The sequence below is a fragment of the Microcebus murinus genome, chromosome 4 (genome assembly GCF_040939455.1).
Source record: "Microcebus murinus isolate Inina chromosome 4, M.murinus_Inina_mat1.0, whole genome shotgun sequence".
Lineage (NCBI taxonomy): Eukaryota > Metazoa > Chordata > Mammalia > Primates > Cheirogaleidae > Microcebus > Microcebus murinus.
In genome coordinates, this window is record NC_134107.1 from 103,223,002 (window position 1) to 103,249,523 (window position 26,522).

Sequence of the window (26,522 nt, forward strand, 5' to 3'; positions counted from 1 at the left end):
GCCCGCTGCCCTCCCTGGCCAGGCCCTGCCCGTGCCTGCCACTTGGGCCTATGTGTGTACAAATCCCTCCTTCCCTTTCAGGCTGGCAAGCAGGGTTGGAATGTTTTCAAAAAGAATTTTACCAGGAAGCTAAAAGAAAAACAAAATCTAAAAATGGAAAAGCAAACAGTGAGGAACAGATGTGTATCTGGAGTACTGATTCCTCCTCCTGGGACCATGAAAATCCAGCCCAGACCGGCCCGATGGATGTGGCTCAGGAAGCACCCAGCTCCCGGTCCCCCCAGCTCAGCCTCTGAACCTTAAGGGGCCTCCGGGAAGAGCGGCTGGGTTCTGCTGGGTTTGGAGGGCTGCTTCTGAACCGGCCCTCCCTAAAGGTATCTCCCTGTGGCCTTGTCACGCTCTGTAGCAAACTACCCCCACCCCAAACTTGTCTGACTTGTGGATTCCCTCTGCCCTTTCCCGCCAATAAGGAAGACACAGACCTGCCCGCCCTCCATGGCGTTCTGTGGCTCAGGCCCTGGAAGTCCTGCTGCAAGGTCCCATCCCTCCGTTCTGCTGTTTTGTTTGAAGGGTGTTCCCTAGCCAACCATTGCAGGTGGCTCTACCTTTTGTGGAATTTAACTGCTTTGTCTATATTAAGAAACCATCTGGGATAGCTGAGAGCAGCTGTCTTCTCAGGATATGCTGGCAGGACCAGCAGACCCTGAAACCCACCTCTCCCTCTCCTCCATTCTGCTTAACACCTAGTGGGTGAACAGCATCCTCCCTTCACCTGCAGAACAGAAATGAGTGACACTCCCTGAGTGTCCATGAATGCTGATCCCTTCCTAACTCAGGTAGCTCTTGCTCTGTCTCCAGGCGTCCTCCCCAAAATGGTGCCCAGGGAATGATCTCGAAGCACTCAAGTCCTTACAGTTTAATGGTATCGAATTTCTCATGCTCATAGTGACAAGGGTATGAGGAGGGTGCTTTTGTCTCACATTCTCACACTTCCCTTCCTCCAGCTTCCTCCCTAGACCGAGCCTTGCACCTTTTGCCTTGGCACGAGGTAGGGCCTCACTGCCTCGGTGGCATTCCTCCATATTTCCTTTGCACGTTGCGGTTGGGGAGAGTCGAGCTTGCCTCTAGAGGAGAGGCCAGGTAAGGCTGGGAGGAGACTCCGAGAAGTTCCTTCCTCCACAGCCCTCTCCCACCAGTCGCTGTCGTCCTCCACGAAGACACCTCTGGCTCCCCCACCTCCCCGATCCAAGTGGGTGAGGAGAGCAGGAGACAGGCTGCTCCTTCAGCCACAGTGACCTGGTTGTGGGAGTGGGTGGACAGAGGAGAAAGCAACGTCTAGGAGTCAGGTGGGTGTGACGTTTTGCTCCCTGAGAGCTCCAGGTCTGCTTTGCTCATATTTTGTTTTGCTTTCATTTGTTCTCACAATCCTGGGAGGAGAACTCTCCTGAAGGTCAGGGAAGGTGGACCCCAACTGCAGAGAAGTGTAGGCCAAGACCCACATGCCACAGCCCAGGCCTTGTGGGCGGACAGGAGAGGTGGTTCTGATTCTCTTCTCGGCAGTCTCAGGCGCACAGTTCATGAGGAATCTATGGGAGAAGCTGAAGGAGAGTGGCGTTATCTTCCCACTCCTTAGCTCTCCTGCCAGGCCCGGCTTCCTCTGGGCTGCTCCCCAGAGCCCCTCTGGTCCAGGTGGCCACGTTAGCCAGGCAGACAGACACTCACCACCAGCCTTGGGCACAGGACAGCTGAGCCGACTGCTCTGGGAAGAGATCCGAGAGTCAGGGGGCCAGGGAGGCAGCCCCCTGCCCAGCCGCTGGGTGTGGTTGGGCTCCATGTCCTCCAACCAGTCTGGCCTCCACTCCCACAGGGGCAGGGATAGGGTGGGGGTCAGGAAGAGGTCGTCCCTCGGGGAGGGAGGTGATGAGGCATCTGTCAGGGAGGGCAGAGGTGTCTATGATGGGGGTTGACCTTCAGCCTCTAGGGACTAGTTTAGGGCTGAAAGTTTAGGACAAGTTAAGGGCATATACCCAGCCCCAAATATAACCTAGCCCCAACTCAGTGGCCACATCCCAGGGGCCCAATTCATCGGTTTCCTTAGAGAGAAGAGCTTGAACTGTTTCCTCCCTGCCCAGCTCTGGCTCTATGTCTGTACCCTCTCTTGACTCTCCCTTTCCCTGCCATCTTTCTTCTCCCTCCATGATGGGCACGACTGTCCTGGATAATCCTTGCCCTCCCATGCACCATCAGCCTCAAGCCTGGTTGTTCTTGGAGGCAGAGGTTAGAGTTAGAGTTAGTGAGATGGGCGTGGGGGATCTGCCGGGGCGTGTGGGGAAGGGAGCCCTGACCTACTACCGTCTGCTGACATGGAGACAATGGTCTCACTCCGCTGGATGCGGCAGGGTGAGCCCAGTGGCTCCTCGGTCCTGCCATGGACAGGGCGGGAGGAAGAGTCGGAAGAGGCTGGAGCAGCCTTTCCTGGAGACCAATATCTGGGCAACAGGAGAATCCTGGAGGCAGGGGAATGGGCCTGCAGTTGGCTGCCTTGAGCCTTTAGAATTGGACAGTTTGTCCTTGTTCTGTGGGTGACCTTAGGCAAGTTAATAAACCTATCTCACTTATAGTTTCCTCATTTGGAAAAAAGGAATAAAGAATATTCCTCATAGAGTTGTTAATATTAAATGTATATAAAATGCTAATTCTGGTACCTGGGACATACTAGTCATTCAATACAAAGTTTTAACAATAATGATGAAGTGACGATGATGGGTGGGAAGCCTTGCCTCTTGCTTGGGAACAAGGGGAGCCTTACAGTAGTTGTGACCCTCTAAGGGGTGAAAGTGAGGAATAAAGTGGGGTGATCTCACATACCCGTGAAGACGCAGTCTGCCTCCCTGGGCTCCAGACCGAAACCGAAGCTATCCACAGCCACAGCCAGGGCATGGGCAAAGTGGGCATCGGCAAGGAAGGAGCCGTCGGAGGAGCTGACCAGGCTGGCTCTGGCGCTGGGGGCATTGTCCTCCGAGGCTGAGCCCCAACCGTTGGCCAAGGAGCCCTCGCTGGGGGTGGGGGTGGGGCAGAGCCGAGGTGGGAACAGGCTCCCCACTCCGGACCCCACCTCTGTGCCCGTCCTGCCCATGTCTGCTAGCTCTGAGGCTGTTGGGACGCTGATGTACCCATAGGTGGTGGGGGGTGAAGGAGCCCTTGGTGCAGGAGAGACGCTGTTCCTAGGAAGAGGCGAAAAGGAAGGCAGCAACAGTCAGGGTGGGTAGGGTGGTGCGGCAGCAGAAATGCTGTGATGGGGGAGAGATCAGCATACTCCTGCAGCTGCTCACCTGGGGTTACCTCTCGGGCTACTCACCTGGGCGTCTCCTCACCCTCACTCAGCTCCAGGCACAGGGCCACCTCTTCAGGGGTCAGCACACTGTCCTGATCCTCCCCCAGGGAGGACAGTGAAGAGCTGGACAGGCGGCTGGAAGCTGGGCTGGGGCCAGAGAGGGAAGAGGCCTGGGGGCTGGAGGTGCCGCTGGGGCTAAGGGTGGGGACAGGGGCTGCTGGCAGAGGGACAGAGGTTGGAGCTTGGGGCGCCACCAGGTGCCTGATTGGGGGCAGAGAGTGATAGCAGGATAGTCAGTGCTGCTCTTCAAGTCCTTGGCCAGCCCTCCCCAGCCCATCCAATCCCAGCCACACCCCAACCCCAACCTCCTGGTCCGCCTCCTGAGCCTGTGCCCTCTTACTGGGTCTGCTGACTCTGCGTGGGGCTTCCATGAGGAGAGAGGGGCGCTGGAGGGAGAGGGCGAGTAACCAGCTCATTCGAGGACCTACGGAGCTGCGGTCCCAGGGCCCGCCAGGCAACCAGAGCTCGGGGCACAGCGCCTGGGGAGCAGCGGCCTGGGCATGAGAACGGGAGCCTCCCCATCAGCTCCAGAGCCCACCCAGACCCCTCGGCTTCCCATCCTCCCACCTCACCCACCCAGCCTACCCAGGGACAGGAGGAGAAGCCTGCCAGAGGGTCCTCCACACCCTGCCTCACCCCAACTTCTCTCTCAGGGACCACCCCCTCACCTGGGCTTTGGGAAAGGTTCTTGGAGCCTCTGTTTCCCAACTCCCAGGCCCGGAGCTCCATGGGGCGGCCGGCCCTGAGCAGTGGGGAGCTGTTGACTTGGTGCAGCTCTGCAAAGCACAGAGTCAGTGGTTGGGGGCCTTTCAGACCCAGCTGCAGGCTCCACCCTCAGCCTGTGATTCAATTCAGCCTGCATGGCCCTCAACACAGAGAAAAGACGGAAGACTCTCACACAATCCCCTCTATCTCCCAACCCCATCTGCAACCAGCAGCCATAACAGGGCGCGAAGTGCACCAGGCTTGTGGTTGGAAGGCCACCCTCATAGCCCGGCTCAGCTATGTGACTTCAGGGAGCCCAGTGACCTTTCTGAGCCTCAGTTCCTTTTTTATTTTTATTTATTTATTTTTTTTGAGACAGAGTCTCGCTTTGTTGTCCAGGCTAGAGTGAGTGCCGTGGCATCAGCCTAGCTCACAGCAACCTCAAACTCCTGGGCTCGAGTGATCCTTCTGCCTCAGCCTCCCGGGTAGCTGGGACTACAGGCATGCGCCACCATGCCCGGCTAATTTTTTATATATATATATCAGTTGGCCAATTAATTTCTTTCTATTTATAGTAGAGACGGGGTCTCGCTCTTGCTCAGGCTGGTTTTGAACTCCTGACCTTGAGCAATCCGCCCGCCTCGGCCTCCCAAGAGCTAGGATTACAGGCGTGAGCCACAGCGCCCGGCCATCAGTTCCTTTTTAAATAACCACTTCAAATGATGGTTTTGGCAATCAAATAAATAAAAACAGATTTCAAAAGTCCTGGTGCCTAATGGATACTTTAAAAAACATCTTTCTTTTCCTTGACTGTATTCATTCCAATCTTCCTGGTCTCTACACCCTCGCATCGCTACTCTCCTCATGAATTTTGGCTCTGCAAAGACAAATACTCCTCCTTTTCTTGGAGACAATCTATTAATTTCTGTTTCTCACATTGCAAATATCTCATGTGATTCCAGCCCTGGGAAACCTGACTGTCCCTCACTTGGGAGATGGGTTGGACTGTCAGGTTGAGCTGAGTGGGTGAGACAAAAACAAGAAGCCCCAGACAATACTGCTGTGATAGGAGGGAGTCAGATGGCAGGAAGAGGAGCTCCAGAACAGGAAAACATATTGGTGTCACCCAGGAGGCAATGCCCTGCCCATAGATATTCAATAATATATGTTGAACGAACAAGTGAATGCATGGGTGATATCAGAGATGTGACGTAAATGCAAGGTGACAGCAGTCACTTATGAGACGGCAGCTACAGTCTTGCCCGCATGGGCAGGGAAGAGACAGGGCTCTGAGCGAACTTCAACAACAGAGAAGCTGAGGAAACCAAAAGGACAGCCGGAGCCATGGGCAATGACCTGTGAGCATGCTTCTTTGTCAGTCTAGAACTCAAAGGGATCAAAATTTAAACCAGACAGGAACAGGGTAATAGAGGGAAGAGATTCTCCCAGGATCAGGAACCAGGAGAACATCCAACAAAGGAGAAAATAAATGGTCTTGAGATTAGCGTCATATGATTAGAAGCCCAGCCAGGAAAGGGTCTCCCTTGTTGGTAGAGCTATCTGGTCAGTCTGACCTCAAGATCTGGAAGCCACTATAGGCAGCTTCAGAGCAGGGAAGAGATCAAGGCTTTGGCACTGACCAAGACCCCACCTGGTCCCTAAGAATCCAGGTACCAGTGGCCAGACCTTCTGATCCACTGGGATGAAAACCCACCCAATGTCTAGACTTCTTTCATTACAGTTTCCTTTTGTACTTTGGCTGGGTTGGTTTTTATTCATTTCCCTTAATTTTCATATGACCTACAGAAACCTGGGGCCAACTTCCAGGTTGGTGCTCCAACTCTACTATCATCAAGCTTTGTATTGACTAGTGCCTAGCTTCTTAATTAAGCTCAGAGATGTGAGCACAAGTTAGTTGGTTGGTTTGAGTGGGAAGGGAAGGGAAAAAGCCAGGCTTGGAAAAGGCCATATTTATCCCAGCCCATTTCATTTTCTCTAAGGGACCCTGGTAACAAAAAGATTCTTGCTTAGAGTACTTGGACTTTAGTTTCAATGCTATGTGAATAAACTAGGCCAGGAATGGTAGTTCACGCCTGTCTCCCAGCACTTTGGGAGGCCAAGGCAGGAGCATCCCTTGAGGCCAGGAGTTCGAGACCAGCCTGAGCAACATAGTGAGACCGAGTTGCTACAAAAATAGAAAAATTAGCTGGGCATGGTGGTGCATGCCTGTAGCCCCAGCTACTCCAGAGGCTGAGGCAGGAGGATTATTTGAGCCCGGGAGTTTGAGGTTACAGTGAGCTATGATGATGCCACTGCACTCCAGCCTAGGCAACAGAGCCAGATGAAAGAAAAGAAAAGAAAAGAAAAGAAAAGAAAAGAAAAGAAAAGAAAAGAAAAGAAAAGAAAAGAAAAGAAAGAAAAGAAAAGAAAAGAAAAGAAAAGAAAAGAAAAGAAAAGAAAAGAAAAGAAAAGAAGAGAAAGAAACTATACAATAAAAATGTTATCAAGGTGAAAGGTCAAATCTCATTTGGCATAGATGAATTGTACTAAATATTTGTTTGAATGAAATAATAAATGAATGAGGATATTCAGTGCATATATCTGGCAAAGTGAGCAGAACTAAGAACCTGATATAATGGATGAGAGATGGGAGAGTGTAGTTGTGAGCATATCGGTGGTGGAGAAAAACCCCAACTAAGGTCAAATAATAAGAAAAAGGAACAAGCAGGTCAAGGGGAGTGTTGGCACTGAAAGAGCCTGACAGTTTTAGAAAAGTCAGAAACATCTGTCTTTGGATGAGGTGACAGCAGAAGAATCAACTCCATGGCTCTGGACAAAATCATAGAAATGATCTTGTTGCTGCTTCCAAGGTCCTGGGAGCCAGAGGTGGAACATCATGTGTCCAGCAGCCAAGAAGAGTCACTGCAATTGCTCTAACTTGGGGCAGTGGTGAGATGGGGATGGGGTAAGGAGAAACAGGGGGTGAACTGAGGACCTAAACCACAGGTTAGGAAGCCTCATCTCAGAATTGGAACCCTTCTTAAGAACTGACTTTAGAAAACCACTCACCTTTCCCTCATAGTATTAATGTTCTAAGAGAGGCTGTACAATCTGTTAAAGTCAGTGCAGTTCTCCATGCAAAAGCTGTTTTTAAAATGAGACTTATTCAACCTCTTTTTAGCTGGCGTTTCATTATCACCAAGGATTTATAATGCAATAGCTCTGAAGCAAAGCTGGTAAGAATGCCAGCTTTGCTAACATTTAGAGTCATAAAATTCTGGGTAATGAACAAGCTCTTACTCTTAATCCATCTTTGCTTAATAAAAGTTGGATTGTATCCACTTAAAAAAAAAAGAGTTGGCTGTAGAACATTTGTTAAGTCTTACTAATCAGCACAGAAGACTCATGAAGACAGGAGGTAGGGTGCAGGTCAGCCTTCTGCAGGTCAGAATGGGAGGAAATAGCGAGAGAATAGGATTTCCCTAGGGAGCTGAGAGATTCAGAGTAGCCTTAGGAGGCAGACCATCCTGATTTCAAACTTGAGTTCTGTGGCTTAGTGCCTGTGCAATTTTGAACAAGTTACCCAATCATTCTGACCCTCTTTCTTCTCTGTACAATTAGAAAAATAATACCTAGATTAAGTGAATAACAAATATAGGTAAAGCACCTAGCGTATAGTAGTTGCTCAAGAAATGGAGACTATAATTATTTCTCTCCATAAAGTAAGAGCAGACAACTGGAAGACAGGAGAGAAATCAGTCCAGAAAGGAGCCGGTGCCCAAGCACGCCTGTACGTAGCGCCCAAGGAGACAAGTTCATAGGAGCCGGAGGCTTTGTGCTAGTGCTGGTCACATTCTGCCAGGCTCTAGCATAACTTGTATGCTAGTCAGCACTTTCTTTAGACAACCACTCGCCAGCTCTCCTACTTCCAGCTCAGGCTCTGCCTAGCCTTCCCATCCTTACCCTGCTTCCTTTTGGCCTTCCAAACCTCAGCAGGGGCCAGAGACAAGCGTGGAGAAGAGAGTGCCCTGTGGCTGCAGAGGCTGTCTGAGCTGGCCCAGGGGCTGGAGAGCCGGGCCAGCTGGGGCGGGAGGTGCCTGACAGCTGGGGCCTGGGGGCTCGGCCGGGCTGGGGTGCTGGAGGGCAGCTCAGAGATGAGGGAGCCATAAAAAGTGCTGGTGTCTGGAAGCAGGGGCACACCGGGGCTTCGGGGGTCCCAGGAGATCACTACGATCAAAACGACAGGAGGAATTACGGTGAGCACATTCCTGCCCCCCCATCCCCGCCAGGCCTGTGCCCCCACTGGGCATGCTCACAGGAGCGACGACTGTCTAGGGGGTCCCGGGGATCCACTCCCAGCCGACTGCTGAGGCTGCTGCTGCTGCTCAGGTCCCGGGAGCCAGAAGTGGAGCGCCAAGTATCCGCCAGCCAGGGGGAGTCACTGTGATCCATCCTGGGGCATTGGAGGGTGGGGGTGCGGTGGGGAAAAACAGGGGGAAGTGAGAACCTAGTTGGTCAAGACCTCCAGCTCCGATGGTAGCAGAAGGGGTTGAGGAGACGATGGCTTTATCTTTACTACTACTTTGCAGCCCTTCACAGATTCCTTAAGATCTCCAACCTGGTGTCCCAGACTCAGCGCTCCTTTCTATCCTGGAATCAAGGGAAATCCAAGTTGCCCAGAGCCAGGAGCTATTAACAAGAGACAACTATGTATGCTGAGATGAAAAGGATAGAAGATCTAGAGCCAGACAAATCTGGTTTGAAAATCCCTATCTGCCAGTGTTAGCTGTGCAACCCTAGGTAAATATATAAATGCATTAGCTTCTCTGAGCCCTAGTTTCCTCATCTGTAAAATGGCAACAGTAAGGCCTTCTACACTCAAGGCTGTTGCTGTGAGTTTAAATGAGGAAATGTGAGATCGCTCAGTCGGCAGAGCAGGAGCTTGCTGCATGGATGTTGGCCTCCAGCTGCCTGAGCGATCCTTTAAGAACAGGCACTTCTCTGCTTAAAACCTTCAGTGGCTCCCCATTTGCCAAGATAGAGCCCAGGTGCCCAGCATGGGTAACAGGGTGGGTGAGCCCTCCTCGGTCCGGCCTCCAGTTCCCTAACTTTATCCTTTGCTCGGATCCACCTCACGTTCTGTGCCTCAGCGAGAACGAATGGCTTGTCTTTGCCTGTGGAGGCAGCAGGCTATTACTTGCTGTTCCCTCTGCCCTTCCCCTTCTCACTTCAGCGTAAATGCAGAATCTTCTTTGTCCTGCGTTTCCCTGCCCTGCCCCGCTCCACGTGTCCTGTATGTGCTTCTGCACTGCCCACGCCGTTGCACTCAAATGCTCTCATGCCTGTGTCTGCCTAGGCTGAGCATTCCTGGCACATGGAGACTATGCCAAAGGAGTGAACAAACGAAATAAATCATCAGAACAGCATCTCCCTCAAGTGCAAGAGAGAAGGTCCCAGGAGAGACAGAGAAAGTTCAGGGCAGAGCGGAAAAAGCCCAGGAAGTACAAGAAGAGAGAAGCCAGTGAGCACAGAAAAACTCCGGCACACACCACCAGCCAACTTGGAATCATGTTCTGAGCTGAGAATCTGACGGCAAAATGGCAGCCCCAGGCCTGGATGTATCTGGCACACAGTAGGTGCTTGATAACTTGTGTTGTTAGATACAGACCCGGGGTGTGAAGCCTCCCAGAGGAAATCTAACACGATAAAGAGCCAAGGAGGCAAAACAGAGAGATAAAATGGTTACTTGGTGTAAAACTCAGCCAATAGGAGCAAAAAGGATGTTCTTAGTGTCTTGTCTGACAACCACAGGCTTGCTCTGGCAGCCAAACACACTTGGAGCAGAAGTGCCTACAGTCTGGCCCTGGTTTCAAGAACGAAGAGTAAAAATCCATGATGTAGGGGCGGGACGCCCTCTGCTGGAGCTGGGGGTGGATTGCGGCGCAGGAAAGAGCTCAGCAGGGACGGACTGAATGCAGAGGCTCTGCTCAGCAGACAACGGGCCTGCAGAGAACATCAGACACCAGAGCTGGCCATGCTGGCTATTCTCCCCCAGCAGAGTAAGAAAGCAGAAACATGTGGTGTGTGTTAATAACAGGAGGGTGACAAAATCACTGGGTTAGGGATTCAGGAGACCAGCTCCTAGTTGTGCAGCCTTGAGCAAAGTCACTCGTTTTATGAGTCTCAGTTTACTCACCTCTCAAATGGTGTGATAGAAACATTAATGAAAAAGAAATGAACTCTCACTTGGAGTTCAGGAGAGATTCAGGTACTAGGGTCTCAAACTGACTAGCGGACAGGTTAGTACCCCATTCAATACTCTGTCCTAGCCCCACTGTCCCTTGGCCTCCCCGTCCCCCCCATCTCAAGCCACTTTCATCTCTCACCTGTGTTTTAGGATGGCATCCTCGCTGGTATACCTGTACAGACCTGGAGGAAGGCAGGAGGAGGGGTAAATCCAGAGGCTCCATCACCTGGCCAGAGATCTAAAGCCCCTGCAGTGTTGTTATGGCCGAACCCAGGGGAAGGCTAACCACCTTAGTGTCTCCCTCAACTCTCACCTGGGCCCAGGTGCACCCCAGCTCGGCGCCGGCGGTGGATACACACAGCGATGCCCAGCAGCAGCAGCCAGAGAACAATGCCGCCACTGGCAATGACCTCTGGCCGCCTCAAGGTGGCCCTCAGCTGCTCCAGGATCCAGGGGCCATGCTCAAGGGGTTCTCTGGCAGCTCGCTCCATGGCCTGCTCTGTATGGGGTGCAGAGCTCAGGCAGAGGGGCAGGCGAGGCGTGAGGGTCCAGCAGACAAGAGGGAGAAGCTGGAAGTGTGAGGCAGGAGGAGGGAAAGGTGGGAACGGGGGTGCAGGGTATGGCTGGGGCCCATGGGCACTGCTCTCACCTAAAAGGAGGCACACAGGGCTACTGGGCTCCCCAGCCCCAGCGCCAGTGACCGCAGCCACTTGCACGCAGTAGGAGCCTGGCATTCGGGTGGCGATCTCCAGCTGGGTCTGCTCTCCCACTACAGTCCAGTTGGCTGGGGGCAGTGAGGTGTTGCCCAGGCTCCAGACCTGAGGCACAAGCAAAGGTGAGCAGCCACCCGGACACCGTCCCAACAGCCGCACCCGCCATCTGCAGGTTGGACTCCAGGCACGTGGTCGGCCTGCCCTGCCATCCACCTGGGGAGCCCCCCAACATGCACCCACACTTCCTAGTCCCCTCTCCTCTACAAAGTGAGAGAGACTTCTCTCGAAACCAACAGAAGAAGGACAAAAGCAACCTGTGAAAATATGCCTAAAACCAGTGGTTCTCAAACTCAGTGTGCTCCAGAATCACCTGGAAGGCTTGCTAAATTACAGCCTGCGGGAGTTTCTGATTGAGCAGGCCGGTGAAAGGCCTGGGGACGGGCTTTCCTAACGAGTTCCCAGGTGAGGCTGATGTTGCTGGTCCAGGAGCCACTTTTAGAGCGCCACTGTCTTAGACGTTTAGAGTCAGATACAACCTGATGTGATTCCTGTTCTGTTTCTTTCACCTGTTACCTTAGCCTCACCTTCCACGTCTGTAAATTGGGGATAATATCCTAGGGTAGACTGTGTGTGAGGTGAAGTGAGATCGTGGAGGCAAAGTGCTTGGCAAGGTCTGGCAGACAGTAGGTCCTTGCTCAACAAAAGTAAGTTTCCTTTGCTTCTCCACACGGGTACTGTTTCTCAGTGCCCAGAGCAAGGGTCTGCAGGACTCCAGGTGAAATAGATGCCCTGGTACCCCCAGGAAGGGCTGTGGCAGCTTGTGGGGGGTACCTGGTAGCCACGGATGATGCCGTTGTGGTTTTCAGCAGGTGGTGGAACCCAGCTCACAAGAACACTGCCATTGCCAGGTTTTAGGGTCACCTCCTGGGGTGGGGCACTGGGCACTGGAGGGGAGGAAGAGAGGCGGTAAGGGGTGCTGAGGAAGAGGAGTCTAGGGGAGAGATTTAGAATGGGGGACACAGAGCCAGAGCCCCACTGAGGAGAATACAAGCTTCTCGAAGCTCTCCTTGTCTGGCCAGGGCAGAGGTGAGTCCAGGAGCAGAACCCGCCATCCCTCCAGACTGGAGTGGGACAGTCCAGGGGACCCAAACAAGAAGGAGCCAGAGGGGATAATGTTGGGTTCTGGAGGGATCAGTCCCTGACCTTGTTCTGGCAGCCTCAGGAGCAGCACGTTGCTGTCGGGGCCCCGAGCCCGGCCGGAGGATGGTCTCACTTTGAACTCATAGTCTTGGCCCCAGTGGAGGCCCCCAAGCTCTGCGCTCTGCCAGCCGGCCAGCAGCGCCTCTGCCCACGGAGCTGCCTGGCCTCCTGGGGCAGTCTGCGTCCTGAACAAGGCCGTGTAGGACTGAGCAGGTGCAGCGGGGCCACTCACCTGGGGAGGAGGCGGGCGGAAGGGTGAGGAGCCAGGGAGCTCACGGCCAGCCCTGTCCTGAGCTCTGGACAGCTCTCACCCTTAGGCTCTGGCCTCACCTTCCAGCTGAGCCACACGGCAGGCCCAGGCTTGGGGCCCTTTGCGGGGTTCGGCTGCAGCAGTGTCACGTTTTCCAGCTGAATGCGCACGGCCAGAAGCTCCAGAGGCTCCTTGAAGTCCCGGGGCTCTGCGGGGAGCATGGGGCTGGGCTGTGGCCTACAGGCCGGAGTGAAGGAACTGGGGTGTGGAACATCCCCCAGCCACGGAGGAAGCCAAACTCCCGGAGTCCCCAAGTGTGGCACTCCTGTTTCCACTCTAGCAGGGGGAACCTCTCCTATGTGAGGACCCCCACCACTCTGACCCTTGTCCCCACACTGAACCCCACACACCCTAACCCCAGCCTAGACCAGAGCACGCCACCCCAGCTCACTGGAGTCCCCCAGCCAGCCCGGACTTCAGCTGACCCCCTGCCTTACCCTGCACAGACACCCTGGCGGCTCTGCTCTCCCGCTGCCCTGCGTTGTTGGTGGCCACACACATATAGGTCCCTGCGTCACTCTTCTCTGCTCTCGTCATCAGCAGGGAACCCTTGGACACCTGTCAAGGCAGGGGCACTGTGAAGTCTCCCACGTGCGGAGGGTCTCAGAGGCTGGAGGGAAGCTTGAGGCCACACTGCCCTCCCTTGCTCAAATTCTGTCGGGGCCACAGGGTTAGAGAGCAGGCCGGTCCCTCAGGTGTGCCCAGTCGTGGGCAGGGGGGGGTACACTCACCATGTGCCGCCCTGGCTGGAGGGCCAGGGGTTTCCCATCTTTCCACCATGAAACCGTGGGCTCTGGGTGGCCCCAGGGCGGCCCACATTCCAGAACCACCTGCTCGCCCTCCACAGCCACTGTGTCCCGAGGCTGGATCTGGAAATCCTCCCGGAGGACTGTTGGGAGGACGGAGGGTCAACAGGGAGCAAGGCACAGCCTCCCTTGCCCTCCCCTCTCCTCCCCTACCACACTTGCCCCATTCTGCTCCGCCCACCTCCCAGGCCGGCCCCAGCCCAGCTCTCCTTCCCGAGTGTCCAGCCCAGGCCTCGGCCTGCTCACAGACATCGCTGAACTTCCCTCGGCTCTGGGCAACATCTCAGCCCAGGTGTGCCCCGTCCTGGGCCTCTTCCCAGGCTCACCGGCCACAGACAGCCGGGCACCTCGGCTGACTGCTGTGCCCAGGCGGTTGCTGGCCTCACAGGTGTAGACGCCTAGGTCTGTGGATCGGGCTTGGTCATCGTGGGCATGTCCCTGGGCAGGAGGCCGCAGCAGCAGGAGGGTTCCATCAGGCAGGAGGTGGTGTAGGTCTGGGGGCACCATGCTCAGGGGCTGTCCATTCAGCAGCCAGCGGATGGTGGGAGGCGGCTGGCCGGAGGCTCGGCAGTTCATCCTGGCGGGGCCAGGGCCCTGGAGCAGCTGGTCCTGGGGGTGGACTAGGATCTGGGGCGGGGAGTCCTGAGCCATGCCTCCTGGGAAAGGGAGCAGAGCCAGGTCTGACCACCTACACTGGCCAAATCCCCGCCCTCGCCTCATCTGTCTGCTGTTGTGTGCAGGTTTGCCTGGCGGCCTGTGCTCGAGAAGGTCAGATAACAAGCTAGCAGGGAGTGGCAGGGGAGGGGGCCAACGTGCATGGCATCCAGGCCACGGCTGTGTCATGCACACGCACACACATAGTCATCATCATCATCACCTTCATCATCTCTGGTACCCCCACTGAAAAAGGCAAGCAAAGGAGCCAGTGGCCCTCTGCTGCCCTGACCCGGCCTAGAATGGAGGGAGCATAGGCCGGGAGGAGGGAGCCACACTCACCTGTGACGAGCAGGAGCAGGAGGGGCAGGGGCCACCCGGGCCCTGGGAGACTGACTCCTCCAGAGCCCATGGCGGCTCTCAGGCCTCTGTCCTTGTCCCGGGCACTTTGTCCTACTGCTCTGATCTCACAGCTGAGAGGGAAGGAGGGGCGGGGTGGGGTGGCGGTGGTTGTTTGTGACGGAGACTGCCCCAGGAGGGAAGCGGCTTTGAGGAAACCGATGCTTCCTGCCTGGCCCTTAGTGGCCTGGAGAACTGGGAGGAGACCAGAGGCGAGAAACTCTCTGACCTCGACCCTTAAGCCATCTCCCCAGCCCTAACTTCAGCCCTGGGGTTCACGTCCGGAACTTCTTAAAGGGAGTCCTCACATTAAGCATAACTCCAACCACAGCCTTAAAGCTTCAGCCCTAAAAATCTATTTAAATCTTATCCTTGAGCCCCAACCCTATCCCTTTGCTTCCAGGTGGCACCTGCTAGAGTGGGCTGGAAACCAGAGGCAGAGTCTTGGGGCACAGCATGGAGAAGCTGAGTGGGGGGGGGTGGGGAGCAGGGCTGGGCTGTCATCCCACAGTCCCCTTCCCCAGGGACACCTAGGGCAGGGGGGCGGTAGGGCAGAAGGTAAGAGGTACTCAGCCTCTGGGCCAAGCTGGCAGATTCCCACAGAGCATGTCCATATTCAGCTCAGAGATGGATGAAATAGCTTGGTGGAGGCCTTAGCTAACCCTGTAAGTCAGTTTCTTTATGTGTAAAATGGGAATGATAATAGTAGCTCCTAGCTTGAGAGCTACAGTACTGATGAAACCACTTAGTACATGAAGTGCCCGACACACTATAAGTGCTCAGTAAAGGTTAGTCAGAATTTTTTACTTATTCTTATGCACATCCCATCACTGAAACTATTCGAGCATCCTCGGCAGGGATATCTTCCAGGCCCTGGAAATGTGGTTGGAGCAAATGATCTTTGAAGAGTCTTTCCAGTCCTGAGACCCTGCGTCTGTGTCTATAGCAGGCAGGACTTGCAGCTTCTGAGGCTGTAATGTCAGCTGCCCCCGCCACCCACCCCCAACCTAGAGGGAGGCTGCTCTCCCCTCTCAGAGCCCAGCTCCAGTTTACAGGTCTCTTCCTTCCAAATCTGGAATCTCAGCCATTTCCTGAAGCTGTTCCCGGAAGGCCAAGGCCAGGCTGTGGGGCTGAGCGGAAGAGTATCCAGCCTTTGTTCCCAATTGTTCCAGGCCCATTCTCTGCAGAGCCCGGACCCCAGCTGACGCCCTCCCTTCCTCCCCCCTCCCAGATGGGTTGCAGGGCCAACCGCAGCCCTGACAGCCTATCAGGTGGAAGCCTCCTCCTGTCCTCCTCCTCTTTCCCTCAAACCCACACCAAGACTAAGACAGAATCAGAGCAAGAGAACACCAGAGTCTCTAGAAACTAGGGGGTTTCCTCAGGTAAAGAATAGACAGAGTGAAAATAATAGAGTGACAGAGTTGGAAAGATAGGACTGGGGGTCAGGGAACAGAGTTTGGGATTGCAGATGTGGAGGAGGTAAGGGTGGTGGCATGGCTTGAGCGTGGGTGTATGTGTGGCAGGTGGAGTGAAGTAGAGACCGTGGGGCCAAGGGTCTGTGGGGCCAGAGTGATAAAGGGAATCTTCACACGGACACTGAAGCCAGCCAAGGCTGAGACAGGAAAGGGTGTGGTGGGAGGGTGGGTTTACTGCGTACATGGCCAACTTGGGATTTGCCAGGTACAGTCTCCAAGAGTGTCTGACCCCCCGGCCGCCGGCTCCCCAAGAATGTTGCTGTCGGTAGTCCTCCTTCAGTTTCTTCTGCTTCTACATCTAGCCAAATTCTCTGCTAATGTTATAATGCCAACTTTACTCAAATCTCTACAATCCAGAAAGATGGCGTAAGTTTCCCTCAGGAGAAAACACGGCAAATCTCAAAGGAATTCTCATCTACCAAGTAGCCCTGACCTCAGCTGAGAGAGAACAGACGGGCTAGACACAAGGAGAGGTGCCAGTATGTCCCTCAGGGACAGAGCCCAGAGGCGTCTGCACCCTGAGGAACAGCCCCTACCCCACGGTCACATGCCCCAGGCCTGGAGATCCACTTCTGCACAGCCTGTCCCCACTCCCAGGCTCTGGAGAGCCGGGCGCTAAGAGCTGCAGGCTGTCGGTGGGGCCAGCTACCCGGAGCTGTTCGTGTGGGACGTGAGGATTCCTTCTCCTGGCTCAGTCCAAGCATCCAGGGCACTCAAGGATCCCTGCGGTGATGGCCCAGGGGACTTCCCAGCAGTGCGGCCTGTCTGGGTGGCTCCCAGAGACCACGGTGCTCATTTCCAGCAACCGGGCCCAGCAGCATCCTGATTGTCTCATTTCCACAAAGTAAGGAAGAGCCAACAGCATGAGTCACGGGGACGATGTGACTCCACGGGAGCCGCCTCCAGTTGTCATTTCAGGGAAGCTCTGCTCTGGGGCCCCGGTGATGTGCAGGCCCAGTGACCAATGATACTGAGTGACCAGTTTAAATAGCACCTTTCTTCACTCCTAGTTCTAGGGGTTCATGTTTTTTAACTCCTCCTTAGTTGCTTATAAGAGGGAAGAGAGGAAAAGGACCTGGTACCCTTCTGAACCACCCTCCAGAGGAAATTTCTTTTCACCTTTGGCTCCTGGCTTCTCCGGCTTCCTGTTCTGTGTTCTCTGAAGATGCAGCCAGTGGCTCCTCCTGGCCAAGTGGGTGGAGTAAGAGGGACAAAGGCATGTGGGATTGAAGTCAGTTGCACTTAGGTTGCCATCCTGCTTCTACCTCTCATTGGCAGAGAGACCTTGAGTAAGTCATATAACCTATCTGAGCCCCCTTTCCTGATGCATTTTTGTCCACATGAGGTTTATGAACAGTGGATATGGCAGTGCTGCAGAAACACTGGATGTGTGTTGGTTGTCCCTGGAATGTTTGGGAATAGCATCCACCTTTCCCTGACCAACCCAGCCACAGCCAGTCCCAACCACCCCTAGGCACTGTTTGGCCTTGAGAACTCACCCTTCTGCCTTCTTGGTTCTTTCTTTTTTCCCTCCTCTCTGCTTGAGTCTGCTCAATGTTCTCCAGCCAAAGACCACCAGAAACACACTTATTGTTGAAAAAGTTGGGTTAATTACTCCTTGTAGCATGGGAGAGTGCACGCCAAGGGGAACCATGGAGTGTCTCAGTAAGAGCGATGTTAGAAAGAACCCATTATAGGATTTGAGCTTTGACTGGGTGATTTTGAGGAGGGTCCAAGGAAGCAAGGCTTCACTCTAAATCAAGTGCTGTCAGGAAGAAAGGACATGCAATAATCCTTTGCAGAAGAGTGTCTTTGACAATTTCCTTGTAGTGTATCAAGTGGTTCTTTTCCTTCTTCTGTGATAAAGTGTTGCTCTAATACTTTATACATCTCCTCATGTAAGTGTTTAAGAGTTTCTCTAGGGAATAAGTCTAGAAGTAGAATTTCTCGGTCTTAACACAAACAAATATTCAACTTTAGATGACATTGGCAGATTGTTTTCCAAATCAGTTGTACCAATGTCCTTGAGCTATAGCCTCAGAATGATTGGTGGACTTCTAGTATATAACATGGTATTTTATAGTTGTCTTAATTTGCATTTTCCTGGTTAAAAAATAATAAAGCTAAGTATTTTTTCCAAGTATTTACTCACCATTTGTGTTTTTTCTTCTGGGAAATATCTATTTCTACCTTTTGCCTATTTTTATTTCTTTTAAATTGTATTTATTTGTCTTTTTCTCAAAACTTTTAAGAGTTTTTATATATTCTGAAAAATAATTCTATGTGGATTAGAGATATTGCAAAATCCCCCAACTTTGGCCTTATGTTTTCTTTCTTTACAGTATAACAAAATTTGTTAATTTATGCTTAAATAAATTTATTAATCTTTATTTTTATGTTTAGTGCATTCTTTCTATTTTTAAAGAAAACCTACTCTACACTAAAGCCAAAAATATATTCTCCCATATTTTCTTCTAAAAGTTAAAAAGTTTCACATTTAAGTCTTTGAACTATCACTAACTGATTATTTGATATGGCTTGAAGTAGGGATGCACTTTTTTTCCAAATGGTAATCCCTGGGCTATTTATTGCTTAGTCCCAGTGACCTGCTATGCCTCCTTCACACATCAAATGTTCATGCATATGTAGCTTCTTTCATTAGCCGATTGTTTATTCCTGCATGTATACCACGCTGTCTCAATTACAACTATATCAAGTTTTTACATTGTAGTAGGGTGATTCTCCTTCCCCCTTTCTTTTTCAGGAGTGTCTTGGCTATTCTTAGGCCTTCTGCTTGTTAAGGTCCTTGAAAATCTTGTGGAATTTTTATTGGAATTGATTGAATATATAGAAAAACTACCATTTTACATCTTCTTATTCTTGAACATGTGTACCTCTTTACTTAGGTCTTATATAATGTGTTATTTATTTTTTTTATTATTTTATTTCAGAATATTAGGGGGGTACAAACACTTTGGTCATATAAATTGCCTTTGCACCACCTGAGTCAAGCTACAACTGTGCCCATCCCCCAGATAGTGCACACAGTACCCAATAGGTGTGAATTTACTCAGCCCCTCTCCCCCTGCACCTGCCCAATCCCCAATGAATGTTACTTCCACGTGAGCATATGAGTGTTGATCAATTAGTACCAATTTAATGGTGAGTACATGTGGTGCTTGTTTTTCCATTCTTGTGATACTTTACTTAGAAGAATGGGCTCCAGTTCCATTCAGGTTAATACAAGAGGTATTAATTCACCATTTTTTAAATGGCTGAGTAGTACTCTATGGTACACATATACCACATTTAATATAATGTCTTTGAATAAAGTTTTGTAATTTGCTCCGTATAGATCTTACACATATTTTGTTAGATGTATTCTTAGGTAACTTGTTAAACTTTGTGTTGCAGATTAATTTGCAAGGATAGCTGCAATAATCCCTACCATCCTGCATATTTGTCCCTTTGCAATGCTTGTTTCCACTCTCTCAAGAAGAAAACCTCTTTCTCAATTCCTTGAAGTTGAGCTGATGTTGTGAATTGCTTTGAACAGAATATAGTGGAAGTGATGTTGTGGAACTTCCAAGTCTAAGCCTAAAAAGGCCTTGTAGCTTCTGCTTTTGCTCACCTGAAACGCTGTGGTTTAAGACCACCATGTGAAAAAGCATGGTTTACCCTGGGCAGAGATGAACTACTATAGCTGTGGACTCCCAAACCTGTCAGCCAGCAGCCAGCCTCAATTGCCAGACCTATGAGTGAGGCCATATTAGGCATCCAACGCCAGTTCAAGTCCCTAGATCAGGGGTTCTCAAACTTTTTAAACAGGGGGCCAGTTCACTGTCCCTCAGACCATTGGAGAGTGTGCCCTGTGGGCTTGGGATAAGTCGGCTGCTAAGCAGGACAGGCAGAGGTGGCAAAAACACCCGGAAGGCCGGATAAATGTGCTAGGCGGCCCGCAAGTGGCCCGCTGGCCGTAGTTTGAGGATGCCTGCCTTAGATGATATAGTCATGTAAGTGAGCCCCGGCAGCACCAGCAAATGAATTCCCTACTTGAGTCCAGCCCAAATCACTGACACAGAGAACTGTGAGCAAATAAAATGATTATTGTTTTAAGTCATTCAATATTGGGTGGTTTGTTACAGGGCAATAAAGAACTGAAGTACCCTGATGTGTGTCTAATAGTTTGTAGATTCTTTTGAATTTTCTATGTAGAAAATCATATAATCCAAGTATATTGGCAGTTTAGGTTTTTATTTCCAATCTTTATATTGCTATTTCTTTTTCTCGCTTCGCCAGTACAATATTGAATAGAAGGAGTGATTGTGAGTATCTTTATTTGCTTCTTCGTTTTAAAAGGAATGCTTCTAAAGTTTTATCATTAAGAATGATATTTGCTGTTGGGTTTTATAGATACCATTTATCAGGCTTTGAAAGTTGCCTTTTGTTTCTAGTTTAAGAGATTTTACTCCTAAAATTTCTCTCTCTTTGCCAGAAGGGTCTTGGCCACACGGAACCAGAGGCTGCTCCTTGTGCGAGCCTGAGCAGGCTGAGGGCAGAGTCGTGTGTTTCCTCCTGCGAGTGGGGCCAAATGCTCCCTCAGCAACACCCCTTCACAGCTCGGACCCCGCTTTTCTGCTGGGCTGCGGTTGAGCCGCGTCTTACCCTGTCGTGGGGATGGGACTTCTTGCCATTGTTTACGTTTTTTGAAGAAAGGGGAGTATAATGATAAAGTCATTATTTCATATTGTTATCTTGTCATGAATTTGTTTTGGATTTCACGTTAAAATAGATTCAAGACTGAGCAACGTAGTGAGACCCTGTACCTACAAAAATTGGCCAGGCATGATAGCATAGACCTGTAATCCCAGCTGCTCAGGGGGCTGAGGCAGAACGATTGATCGAGCCCAGGAGTTTGAGGTTGCTGTGAGCTACGGTGATGCCACTGTGCTCTGGCCTGAGCAACAGAGCAAGACCCTGTCTCAGAAAAAAAAAAAAAAAGGCCCATTATTCCCATCTTCTGAAGTCGTTTGGGACCCTCATTTTGCCTTGGAGCACCTTGAACATCCCTCCCAGTGTTCATCACCTTTAAATGTGATGAGCTTGTCTGTGCACTCCTATCAGCTATCAGTATGGACCCCCAAATGAAGCCCTACTGCTGAGTGGAGTGCCTCTCTACTACCTGTAATGTCCTTGGGCATGCCCCCAACCTCTTGGTTTTCTTGGGTCCTCAATTGTAAAAACATGAGGGTTCAGTGAATTTACATTTGGGGCAGAACAAGGCTGAGAAGAGCTTGTCTTTGCTTTTATTCTTCTCAACTGGAATGTCTTCCCTCTCCTTTCCATTCATCCAAATCTCACTCACCCTTCAGGCCCACCTCCAAGGAGGCTGCCCGGATCCCCTATTTCATCCCTCTCTCTGCCTGTCCAACTGTCGAATGCTTAAGGTCAGTGCTGTGCAACCCAGCTGCCTTGTAGGTTAACCTTGCCTCTCTGGCCAATCCCAGAATTTGGGTGTCTCTTGCCCTCCTGGGGTCACGGGGGCTCTCTGTGCCAGCCCATAGGTGTGCTCCATAGGGAGGGGGTACTTGACTAGGGCAGGGTGGGGAGGAAGATGTGAGGGCCCAGGCAGGCTTCCTCTCTGCCTCTGCCCTATTCTCCTCCACAAAACTGCAAGGGTCTGAAACCTGTCCCCCAAAATCACAGATTGCTTATGGCAGCGGTCCCCAACCTTTTTGGCACAAAGGACTGGTTTCATGGAAGATAAATTTTTCCACGAACGTACGGAGAGGGGGTAGAGAGGGTGGGGCATAGGAGGGGAAGCTCAGGTGGTGATGAGAGCCATGGGGAGGGGAGTGGCTGTAAATACAGAGGAAGATTTTGCTGGCCCCCCTCCTGCTGTGCGCCCCTCCCTTCCTAAGTTTCATGGAAGACAATTTTTCCATGGACAGGGTGGTGGTGGGGGTGGTCTGCTAAACTCTGTGGCCTGGTCCCCCTGGTTTATGTGACCTCACTGGGTAGTGATGACCTCACAGGCCTTTTCAGTTTCCATGGCAGGGTAACTACGGAAACTTGGCACCCTTGGGAAACTTCCCTACCATTTCTCTACGAGATACCAATCTGTTTGGTTGCCTGAGAGAGAATGTCTGACCGGATCTTCTATATTAACTCTAACTTATCTTCTGTCCCCTGGGAGGGCTGCACTGCAGGTAGGCCAAGGCCAGGCATCTGAACAAGAGGCTTTGGTGTACACACGACCTCACCTGGCTGCCACTCTTGGGCTTTCCCACCACTGCAGAACTTCTCTAGCCATAAGTAGTACCATGGCCTGGGGCCCCCTCAGGGATCCACAGTGTTCCTGTTCACTGCGGAGGGCAAACAAAATGTCATCTCTGAGCAAGAGTTCCTAAAGTTTCTAATCTTTAAATCTTGCTTTCCATTTTGAACTACAATATGCTTCCAGTTAGACTCTTTCCCGATCAGCCTCTTAGCAAAAGCCAAATGTGTTTTTGTCAGCAAGTGATAAATGGAGCAGTCTGAGGAAGAGCTATTGAGGGACGCACGTGAACCTGTCCTTCAGACCCAGGCACCTTTATGGTGCTGTCTTGAAGACACACACAAGGGTCCCTTCAGACACATCCCAGTCTGAGCGCTGAGTGCTCGGGGCAAGGGTGGCGTCCTGTAGCTGAGGATAGTGACACAGCGCTGCTGAGACTGGAAGCCTAAGCAAGTGGCCCAGGATGTTGGGTAGATCTGAGAAGGCTCCTTGAGCCTAGACATGGTGCCCAGAGTCTGGCTCTGACCTTCCTGGTCACTCTGCTTCAGCATTTGGCCTTTAGAAAGTATTAGAAAATCTAGACCAAAGTGGCAAAGGGTTCAGTGTGACTGAAACAGGCTGTATGAATGAGGCCCAAGAGGAGCTGCCGAGGTGGGAGGGGTTCTTACCTGATTTATGTTAGGCCATTTCTTCCAGAGCTTGAAAACCACTTCCATGAAATCCTCAGAAGTGACGGAACTTGAGAATGTTTCCTTGGTTGTGGAAGGGAGAGACGGAGGGGGTCCTGACTGTAATTCTTTTGAGGTTCTACCATTCTCTGTGGGAATGGGGAGGACATGCTGGTCTGCTGCCGCTGCGGGCTCCAGGGAACTGCTTTTGCATACAGTGTTCTATCACTAGGGGACCCGTGGGGGGGATAGGCCAAGGCTGTGTTTGGGATGCCAAGCAGAGAGGAGGGCTTCAACTAGATGCAGGAAGAGACATGAGAGAGGGGACATCCTGACAGCACAGCCTATAAAGCAAAAGTGACTGATCGGTCCTGGTTTTCTTTCCAGCACCAGCGCCACCCACTTCTCCTCCTATACGTGGTTACTGCCATGTCCTCTACCGAGGGCGTGGAGAAGCCCAGGTGAGCTGGCATGGGGAGACCTACTGCCTGGTTGGTGGCTACCGACTCTACGGGGATGCTCCTTTGGCCACACCAGCAAAGGCTGAAGCAGAGAAGCCAGCTCCCAGACCCCCCAGCCCAGCTCCCAAGAAATGCCGGGCCCACAAGAGACGCCGGGCTGTGCTGGAAGCAGACAAAGAGCTAAATTGCCCTAGCCCCAAAATTCGGCGCATGCAGCGTGGCAGCAGGAGGCGGACCCAGAACAAGGTTGCTGGCTGAGCCACTCTTGCAGAAAGGAGAAATGTTGAGCTCCCCTGAGACACCTAATGCCTCTTCTGCAGCGACCCCCACATCCCACCACTGGAGGCACTGTACAAGCTCAGCCATTCTGCCTAAGCCTTCCTCAGCCACGACCCCCTTTCCATCCTAACTGGCCCTGGACAAGGAGCCTCAGAAACTGAGGATGCTTTGAACATCCAGGGCCAAAATGACCTGGAGGAACACCTAATGGTCCTCCACTCAATCCTCTAGAGTTCCTTCTTGGGCAGAAGAATGAAAAGTCTGCACTGTGCCAGCTGAGCAGTCAGGAGCACAGAGACAGTGCAGAGCAGCCTGGCAGGGGCTGGTCCACCAGACGAGCTCCTGCTCTGAGTCACGGCCGGCAAGGACCAGCACAAGCCAAGAGGGATTAGGCTCCTGGAAACTGGAAGAATTCTGTGGCTACCCACAGCAGGAAGGAGCCTGGTCTCCTGAGGCAGAATAAAGAGACCCAGGGAGACCTGCTACCTGAGGCAGGAACAATACAGAGAAAGTCAAGCAACACGCCCCTGAGGCTCACAGGTTTCTTTACTCCCAGCCCTTTGATGGCCCCACTGGGGTCCTTACTGTTCAATAGAATGATTTTCTCTAACAACAACATCAGAGCTTTTAATCATGATTAAATATTAAAGTTTATGAATGCTTTTATTTTGGCATCTATTATGAAAGTTTGTCTCCTTTAATCTGTTAACTTGGCAAATGATATTTATGAATTTTCCAGTGTTAAATTATTCTTGCATTCCTGGCATAAATAAGAGTTTGGTCATAATAGATATTCTTTTTATACATTCTTGGATTCATCTGCTTATATTTTGTACGGAACATTTTGTATCTATGTTCATGAGATTGACCTGTAACTGTTTTCCTTACACTTTCCTTGTCTCATTTTGATATCAGAGTTTCACTGACCTCATAGGATGAGTGCAAAAGTGTTCACGCTTTTTCTATTTCCTGGGATAGTTTGTATAGGATGAAAATTATCTGTTTTTTGAATATTTGATAGAACTCACCTATAAACCATTTAAGCCTATGTTTTCTTTGTAGAAAGGTTTTAATTTCTTTTTCTGATTCAGTTTCTTTAATGGTAAAAGACTATTCTGGCTTCCTAGTTCTTTTTGAATTAGTTTTGGTAAGATAAATTTTTCTGGACATTTTTCCATTTTGCCTAAGTTTTCAAACAAATTTTGTTCACATTGTTTTCTAATTATCTACAATGAACCAGTAGTTATTTTCCCTTTTTATTCACAGTATCATTTATATTTATGGTCTCTCTTTTTCCTTGATCAATTTCACCAATTGATGATCAGTGTCATCAATTATTTAAACTTTTTTTAAAGTTTTTTTTCTTTGAGGCAGTCTCACTCTGTCACCCTGACATCATCCTAGCTCACTGCAACCTCAGACTTCTGGGCTCAAGCAATCCTCTTGCCTTGGCCTCCTGAATAGCCAGGACTATAGGCGCACACCACAATGCTTGGCTAATTTTTCTATTTTTAGTTGAGAGGGGTCTCGCTCTTGCTCAGGCTGGTCTCGAACTCCTGAGCTCAAGCGATCCTCCCTCCTCCGCCTCCCAGAGTGCTAGGATTACAGGTGTGAGCCACCACACCAGGCCTATTTAAGTTTTTAAAATAATCTTTTCAGAGAACTAACATTTGGTTTAGCTGATCCTTTTGACTATATCCTTTTTTCTATTTCACTAATTTCTGCTTTCATGTACATTTTTTAAAACTCTACTTTCTTTAGTTTTGTTTGGTTGTTCCTTTTCTAACACTAATTTGCAGCCATTCTGCTTTTTTTTTTTGAGACTGAGTCTCACTCTGTTGCCCCGGCTAGAGTGCCATGGCCTACCTCACAGCAACCTCAAACTCCTGGGCTCAAGAGATCCTACTGCCTCAGCCTCCCAAGTAGCTGGGACTACAGGCAATTGCCACCATACCCGGTTAATTTTTTCTATATTATTTTTAGTTGGCCAATTAATTTGTTTCTATTTTTAGTAGAGATGGGGTCTAGCTCTTGCTCAGGCTGGTCTGCTTTTTAAAATATAAGTACTGAAGGCCATACACTTTCCTCTTAATGGTTACATCTTCCTCTTTTGCTGCATCTTACAAGTTTTGATACATAGTATTTTATTATGGCTTAGATTTAACTTTTAAAATTTCTATCATGATTTCTTTTTTGACACATGAATTGTTTTAAAATATACAAATGAATGGAAATTTATAGAAATTTTTAGTTATTGACTTAAAATTTGTGGTTGGAGAAGGATGTCTGCGTGATAACAATTTTTTAAAAAGTTATTGTGCCTTATTTTATGTTCTAGCATATGTTTGATTTTTGGAATATGTTTTATATGTTCTTCAGAAGAATATATATTTTTAATTGGTATAGATTTTATGCATTTTCAAAAAAGCAAGCTTGTATATTGAACCATGAAAATCTTATAAGACTTAACTATCTTTTTTTTTTTTTTTTTTTTTTTTTTTTTCTCTTTAAAGCATTTGCATCTTCAGGCATGGACTTAACTATCTTTAAGGAACCAAAAGAGGTGTGTTGAGACATTCCACTGCAGAAGTAGATTTGTAGATTTCTCCCTGTAATGCTATCAATTTTTACTTCATATACTTGGGGCTAATTAATTAGATGCACACAATTCAGTTTTAATACACTTTTGGTGAAATAATTCTTTTAATATTACGTAGTTATCCTCTGTAGCAGACGCTGCTGAGGCTCTGATTATAGCTTCTCAGGCTACACTGAAGGCTGCTTTCTGGGAATACCTGCAACTCTGTTTGCCGAACATATTTGGACCCCTCTCAGGGCGAGCGGGGACTGCTGGTAAGCTTCTTAAGGCCCCAGAAGAATTCCTACACTAATGATGAATGAGGAGTTGGTAGATTAATACCCCAACTTCCTGGC

At 50.5% G+C, this 26,522-nt stretch overlaps 1 protein-coding gene across 2 annotated transcripts; it reads right to left on the minus strand.

Annotated features, from left to right (window-relative positions):
* Window positions 1–901: 901 nt before the first annotated feature.
* On the minus strand, window positions 902–14,527 carry ROBO4 (roundabout guidance receptor 4). 2 transcript variants are annotated; one of them, XM_012752528.3, is made up of 18 exons: window positions 14,372–14,527; window positions 13,702–14,031; window positions 13,301–13,458; window positions 13,007–13,127; window positions 12,590–12,717; window positions 12,263–12,491; window positions 11,891–12,003; window positions 10,996–11,164; window positions 10,660–10,845; window positions 10,486–10,528; window positions 8,416–8,552; window positions 8,063–8,326; window positions 4,063–4,170; window positions 3,735–3,873; window positions 3,359–3,595; window positions 2,869–3,224; window positions 1,723–1,929; window positions 902–1,598 (listed from the first exon to the last, which is right to left on the minus strand). In XM_012752528.3, the coding sequence occupies exons 1-18, from the start codon at window positions 14,439–14,441 to the stop codon at window positions 1,576–1,578; spliced, it is 3,018 nt and encodes a 1,005-aa protein (XP_012607982.1). In that variant the 5' UTR covers window positions 14,442–14,527; the 3' UTR covers window positions 902–1,575. The 2 variants fall into 2 exon arrangements, with proteins under 2 accessions (XP_012607982.1, XP_012607979.1); XM_012752525.3 differs by having other exon boundaries at window positions 10,660–11,164.
* Between the last annotated feature and the right edge of the window lie 11,995 nt (window positions 14,528–26,522).